A 7,248-nucleotide genomic window follows, 5' to 3' on the forward strand; every position below is an offset into this window, starting at 1 on the left:
ATGCAGTTTATAAATTTACAACCAGACACTTTTATACCAATTTGGTTCATGAAATCCACATACGAAGAGACTTATGCATCCATCATTTATCCTGTGAATAGCCACCTCCTATGGGAAAAAACAAGCTTCCCTGATATAATGCCACCAGTAAAGACGAAGGTGCTTGGGAGGCCAAAGAAGAAAAGAAGATTGGACCCATGGGAGCTAACCAAGGATGGAACCCAGATGACTGTTGGTAGGCATAGAAAGAAATGTAGCATCTGTCGTCAATTGGGGCACAACAAAAAAATATGTCCTCTACGTCCACCCATCATAGAACCAACAGAACCAGCAAGTGATCAACCTCCTCAGCCACAAGAAGCACCAAGTGACCAACCTACCCAGCCACAAGAACCAGCAAGTGACCAACCAACTCAGCCTCCAGTACCAGCACAAGATTCCATGACAGAACCAACTCCACCAATACTAAGGAAAAAGTGAACAATTAGAAGAAACGTTGCATAGATTGAACTCTCTTTATTGAGAGTGTGTAGGACAGTAGCTAAGTTGTTATGTACGTTATTTGAAGTTAGACATTTTATCTTTCATATTTGAATTTGGACATGTTATGTATGAATTTGGTGATATTGTGTATGGCAGTATCTTTCTTTGAATTTAAACATGTTTGACTGGATGTACTGAATATTATGTGTCAAACTGTTGTTTGAATGTTCTTTTAGGTTTAGGTTTCCTTACCATGCACTGGAATTATGTTCAATTTAAGGGACCATTATGCACAATTGTTAACTAAAAGGGGGACCAAAATGAACAATTTTAACCAAAAGTAAGGACCGAAATGTACAACTTAAAACGAAACTGAGGACTATTACGAATTTCATTCAACTAACCCAGATGGTTCAAGTTATATTACAACACCAACTCATAATACACAAACACAACATTGATTCCAGATTGCCCACCTAACATCAACCTAAGGGCACTCAAAACATTACAACATGAACTCAAAATACATGAACACAACATAAATTGCACATTGGTCACCTAACATCAACCTAAACACAGCCCCAATATGATGATGTTAAGCACAATAACAACAACCCCAACTCCAACTACGAACTTCATCTTTCTCTGCAACCCTTTCACAGCACTTTCCATATCAGTGGTCCTCTTGTTGCTTTGCCTCACATTTGTACCATCTCTATCATCACCGTTCTCTTCACCAAACCACTTGAAAAAGTTATATGACATCCCACTTGTAAATGCACCCTATTACTCACAAAAAACACAAAAAACTGTAAACATAGGAAATCAATTAAACATAAAAGTGACTTTGCTATTACAAAAACCTTATAATGACGACATGCCCAAAATTGCCTCCTAACATTCCTTGCAGTTTTCGCAACTTTCAGTACAGCAAAATCACCACAGTAGCAAATAGGGGTTATCCCAACACCCCTCGAAACAGCACCCTGTGATGAATGCGAAGCTCCTTGGCCGTTGTCTTCGAACAAGAACAACCACTTTGTGAAGAAGCCATTCAAAACTCTAAACCTTAACCTTTTGACTATCCAAAACTCTGGAGCAAATGACCACAAACCCTAACCATGGCTTTTAAACTTGGGAACAATAATCATCAATCACTGTAACAGGATGGTTAACTTAATCACACACCAAAAATTACCCCTAAATCCTTCTCTAATCCAACCCTAATTATATACATTTCCACGTAATCATTATATATTTTTTAAAAACAATTAACAATGCCAAATCAGCAGATGTTAGCCACCTGGCAGCTGTGCCGTTAAGAAAGTTAACGCCGTTAGCAAAAAGGACCACTTTGAACAGTTTTTGCAAAAGGTAGGACTTAAGTGAACTTTTGAAAAAAGGAGGGACCACTTTGAACAAACCCTCCCAAAGGAGGGACCAAAATAGGTATTAAACCTTATAATTAATGTTTTCACAACCTCAGTGCAGACCTACACCATACAAATACTACTGTATTCATATTTGGTTGATTTTTATGAGCCAAAATTACAATGATGTACTAAAATATTAAGAAGCAGATCTGGCATTGCCTAACTGTGTCATATTAAAAAGGTTAAAACTACTTAGGCATCCCTGTTTTCATAAGGTCTTCCCATTTTGGTCCCGTTCTTATAAAAGTTCCCAATTGGGTCCTTAAAAGTGTCAATTTCGTTGAAATTAACCCTTGCCGTTAAAATTGAGAAACGGTGTTAAATCTGGGTAGAGTTGGATGGAGGACGTGTCAACCATTAAAAACGTGGCAGAAAACTGAGTGATACGTAGCGTGATTAATTGATAAATTGAACTTAAAAAGGGGATTAGGGTTAGTTAATTAAAAAAGAGAATTAGGGTTGAGTGAAATAAAAAAAGGGGAATTAGGGTTCTGGTAAATGGAAAAGCAATTGGGATTAAATTTCATTAAAACTGCGAGAGGAATCTGAGAGGTATCATCGAAAGTTCATTATCAATCATCAGTGGAGATGGTCCAGACTTGATTCGGTGTTTGGAGCTTGGCCATTCCCTATTTCGACTTCAATCGCGACTTGGTTCTACGTGTCCGTCAACTAGTTTATCTCGAATTTGCTAGAAGGTTTGTCTTGAATATGATGAAACAATATCTTATTTAGCTATGAATTTTATATTGGATTGTGATTTTTTACGTTGTTATCATGGGGATGCCTTTTTTAATGTGGGGTGTGGGTTGTCTGAAAATGTGGTGTATTCTTTTTGCGGTTGTGGTCCCCCATGTCCCTCCATAGTTATACTTAAGTTTCTTTTGTCAGTATCACTTTAATAAGCGGTGTGTTTTATCCTTTTATTTTCTTTTGGTAGGTGTAGAATTTTGTTTACGGTGTTGTGAGTGATGGACCACATACAAGTAGTTATTCACCATGGGAGAAAGTTCGTGAATGAGGGCTGCTTAAGGTATGAAGGGGAAATTGAGACACTTTGTTTTGATCCTGACGTATGGAGTTATTTTGTGGTAGTGAGTGTAGTCAAAAGTCTAGGGTACGATGGTTTTAAAGAGTTATGGTATTCTGTTAGTTGTGGTCCTGTCTTAGATGATAGGCTACAAGCATTGACTAATGACGTTGTTGTCATGCAAATGGTCACCTTAGCTCACTTAAATGGACGAGTTCATTTGTATGTAGTGCACAATGTGTCTGAGGCTGAAGTCATTCACATGATTGAGTATAACGTTGATGTAAGAGGTGAGGAAGTTGCACCAGTTGCTGAGGGTATAGAAGAGGGTGGTGAGGGTGAAGAGTTGGATGAGGGGGTACCTGCTGATGGTGAGAGGATAGAAGTTGTTGTCGGCCAGGCTGAGGAAGTTGTTGGTGAGGATGTTGTAGTTGTTGGTGAGGGTATAGATGCTATAGTTGTTGGTGAGGCTGAGGAAGTTCATGGTGAGGAAAATGAAAATGATGTTCAGAGGACAAAGGCAGCTGAAGTTGAACTTCAGACTCCTAGTATTGAAGTTGATAGGGCAAAAGCAGATGGTATTGAAGTTGATAGGGCATAACTAGATGGTATTGAAGTTCAGGCTAATACTTCTGAGGTTGATAGGGCAGAAGCAGGTGAAGTTGAAGTTGAGGCTGAAAAGGATGGTGAGATGGATGATGTAGAAGTTGGTGATTGGAGTTCAACACAAGAAAGTGATGGTGAGATGGATAATGAGGATGGATTAGTAGACATGGATGTTCAGTGTGATGTAAGTGAAAGTTGTACTGATTTGGAGGTTGATGTTGAACCTTTTCTACTTGGTTCTGATTCTGATATGGATGAACACGATATTGATGATTCCAGTTGGTTCAATGATGATTGGCAATCTAAGGAATTAATTTCTCCTCACAATAGTGATGAAGACAGTGAACACGAAGGGTATGGGAATTTTGCCACATTTACTCCACCAAAAAATATGGTTGATTTTAACTAGGAAGTGGGAACTTACTTTATGAATAAAGAAGACATCCTTGATGCCATCAAAAGTTATGCAATGGAGAATGGGAAAAATTTGAAACTTGTCAAGAATGATAAAAAACGAATAAGGGTTACATGCTTGGGTTCAAAAGGAGAATGCCCATGGGTGGCATATTTTGGTTTCATGTGTGCAGTTAATTCATGGCAACTGAGGACTGTGGTTGACAGTCATTCATGTAGTAGGGAACACAAGGTTCGACTTTTCAATGCCAAATGGCTGAGTAGAAAACTGGAAAAAACACTGAGAGAAAATCCTAATGTCAAGGGAGTTGACATTAGAGACAAAATTTCAAGGAAATGGAATATAGCCATATCTAAGAATATGGCTTATAGGGCCAAAACATATGCATCAAACGAAGTCGCAGGTTCCTTCACTGAGCAATATACAAGAATATTTGATTATGCAAACGAGTTATTAGCAAGAAACCCTGGGTCTACAATCAAAGTAAAAGTTGAGCCTTATGATGGGAATGATGGGAAAGTAATATTCCAGAGGTTTTACACATGCCTTAAAGCATGCAAAAATAGCTTTCTTTCATGCAGGCCAATCATTGGTCTTGATGGAGCCTTCTTGAAAGGCAAACATCATGGTGAGCTATTAACTGTTGTGGCACGAGATGCAAATGACCAAATGTTGTCATTGGCGTATGCAATTGTTGAAGTTGAAAACAAGGACACGTGGACATGGTTTCTGGAGCTATTGATTGCAGACTTAGGTGGTTCAGATGTGTGTTCTGGACTAACTATCATGTCAGATCAACAAAAGGTTGTTTCCTTTTTAGTTCTTGTCTTTTCTCTTACACAAATAACTTCTTCATCTAATGAATCATATGAATGATAGGGTTTAAGATATGTTGTAGAAGATGTTATTCCTGGAGTTGCACAAAGATTTTGTGTAAGGCATTTATATGCCAACTTCAGGAAAAAATTCCCTGGAAAAAACTTGAAAAGACTCATGTGGAGGGCAGCTACAGCAACCCATCCACAACAGTGGGAGACTGAGATGAGACATATGAAAGAGGTTAATGAAGATGCTTTTAAACATCTGATGTCCATTCCTCCAAGGTTTGTCATTCTTACTTAATACTACTTATCAAATTATCTAACACAACACTTGTTTTCATATTATCTAACTTAAATTTTGTTTTCCTTGAAGGTTTCGGTCAAAATCAAGGTTCACAACCACAACTCAAAGTGATACCTTGGTAAATAACATGTCAGAAGCTTTTAATAGCGTTATGGTAAATACAAGGACCAAACCAATTATTACACTGTTGGAGGACATCATATTGTACATGATGAAGAGATGGGCAGCTAATAGGTCAAGGGTGACCTCTTTTAAATCATCAAATTGCCCTAAAATTCTGAGTAGATTACGGAAGGAGGCACTACAAACAAAGAACTGGGTTTCCGGGTATCCAAAACTATTACATTGGTATATACTTGTTTATGTTTACCCATATATCATATAATTAATGGTTGTTTATGTTGGCAGCTGGTCTGCACACAAACTTTTTGAGATCAGACATGTGTCCCAAAGTGGGGACAACTTTGTGGTGGATATAGATAAATATACATGTTCCTGCAGGAAGTGGAGCATCAGTGGAATTCCATGTGTGCATGCATTGATGGCAATGAAGTTTCTGAACCTAACTGCGGAGGACTATCTACCTGTATGGTTTAAAAAGTCAACCTATGAAGAGATGTATTCCTCCATTATATACCCCATTAATGGAAAACATCTATGGGAGGTCACTCAATGTCCAGATGTCTTGCCTCCACCAAAAAGACAGTTGCCTGGTCGTCCTAAGAAGAAAAGGAGATTAGAGCAATGGGAGTTGAAGAAAAGTTCTACAAAGATGTCTAAAAGGGGCTTACTCAAGAGATGCACCATCTGTAGGGAAGTGGGACACAACAAAAGAAATTGCCTAAAACAAAGCCAAGGGCAGCAACAGGGAGAACCCAACACATTACCTCAAGGTCAACCGGATGGAGCAGATTCACCAAACCAACTTGATGTTTAACATATTTTGTAATAGGCCAGATTTTGATGATAGAATATGTAATAGGCCAGATTTTGATGTTTACCACATTTTTATGTTTAAAAAACTCTGATGTTTTCGTGGTACCATATGTAACTTTGATGTTTACAGTGCTGGCTATATGAACAATGAAAGATTACCTTTTGTTATTTATATCAAAATCTCTGTTTTAGTTGTTAAATTCCCTTGCCTATTTTACTTCTATATTCAGATTGATATATATATCAATTGATGTTACTTCTTTAATCAGGTGCCAGTTAACAACTTTGATAGATGATGTTTTATTAGGTGCCAATAGTCTGAACTCATGCTTTCCAAAATATCATTTTCATTAAACATATCAAGCACTACATTAAACATCTGAAGCAGTACATCTTCAGTGCACAAAACATTAACATTACCCAAAACCTACATCTAAAGCAGTACATCTTCAGACCAACTAAGTACAATAACATGACCAAATCCTGCAACTAATACCAAAACAAACCAACTAAGTACATTGCACTGACCAAAACCTACATCTACATACATTATCAAACCCTTCACATGAGCATTGCAATTATAATCATGTTCATTATAAAGACAACACTAACAACCACAACCAAATATTTCATCCAACTTTGAAGACCCATATCAACTTTCTGCACATCAAAGCTCTGCTTAACACCTTGGTTTTCAAAAGTCTTCACCAACCTCTCATCATTTGCTTCCAACACCTCACAGCTAACACTTTCTTCAACTCCCCAATCAGTAAACCACTTGAAGAAGTTGCATCCTCCATTTTCATTCCCCATCTGATACCTAGGGCAACCCCAGAACAGTTTCCCTCGATTCTTCGTCATTTTTGCAGTCCTCAACACACTCTTCTCTCCACAATGGCAGATCAACGATGCATCTTTCTTGTTCCAACCTCCATCTCCTTGAGAGCTCGAAGCAGAACGGAAATGCTTTCTTCCGCATGCATTGCAAGTTGAAGAACAATAGGAATGACCCAAGGACATGGTTACGTCTTGTATTGTAGAACTTCCCTCTTTAACACCGATGAACCCTAAATATGTTGAGCTGGGTCTCCTACTTCAGAACTTAAACTCACAATTTCATTCTTCAAATGCTTTACCAATTACAAATCTAATTAACGTTTTTAATGTATGGATTAATAGCCACGTACCACTCAGTTTTCTACCACGTTTCCTCTGATTTT

The 7,248-nt window shown here is 38.0% G+C and overlaps 1 protein-coding gene across 1 annotated transcript; it reads left to right on the top strand.

Moving 5' to 3' along the window:
• Window positions 1-4,021: 4,021 nt before the first annotated feature.
• On the top strand, window positions 4,022-6,029 carry LOC106778996. The gene is made up of 4 exons (XM_014667008.1): window positions 4,022-4,771; window positions 4,847-5,070; window positions 5,162-5,419; window positions 5,501-6,029. Exons 1-4 carry the CDS (start codon window positions 4,022-4,024, stop codon window positions 6,027-6,029), a joined length of 1,761 nt encoding a protein of 586 aa, XP_014522494.1.
• The last annotated feature ends 1,219 nt before the right edge of the window (window positions 6,030-7,248 follow it).

Source organism: Vigna radiata, unplaced genomic scaffold (assembly GCF_000741045.1).
Source record: "Vigna radiata var. radiata cultivar VC1973A unplaced genomic scaffold, Vradiata_ver6 scaffold_292, whole genome shotgun sequence".
Classification (NCBI taxonomy): domain Eukaryota; kingdom Viridiplantae; phylum Streptophyta; class Magnoliopsida; order Fabales; family Fabaceae; genus Vigna; species Vigna radiata.

Bases quoted from the DNA above. Each gene is read 5' to 3' on its own strand.
- LOC106778996 (XM_014667008.1), top strand. From the start codon at position 4,022: ATGGAGAATGGGAAAAATTTGAAACTTGTCAAGAATGATAAAAAACGA. The intron at 4,772-4,846 runs GTTGTTTCCTTT...TATGAATGATAG, and splicing joins TCATGTCAGATCAACAAAAG to GGTTTAAGATATGTTGTAGA. The intron at 5,071-5,161 runs GTTTGTCATTCT...TTTTCCTTGAAG, and splicing joins CTGATGTCCATTCCTCCAAG to GTTTCGGTCAAAATCAAGGT.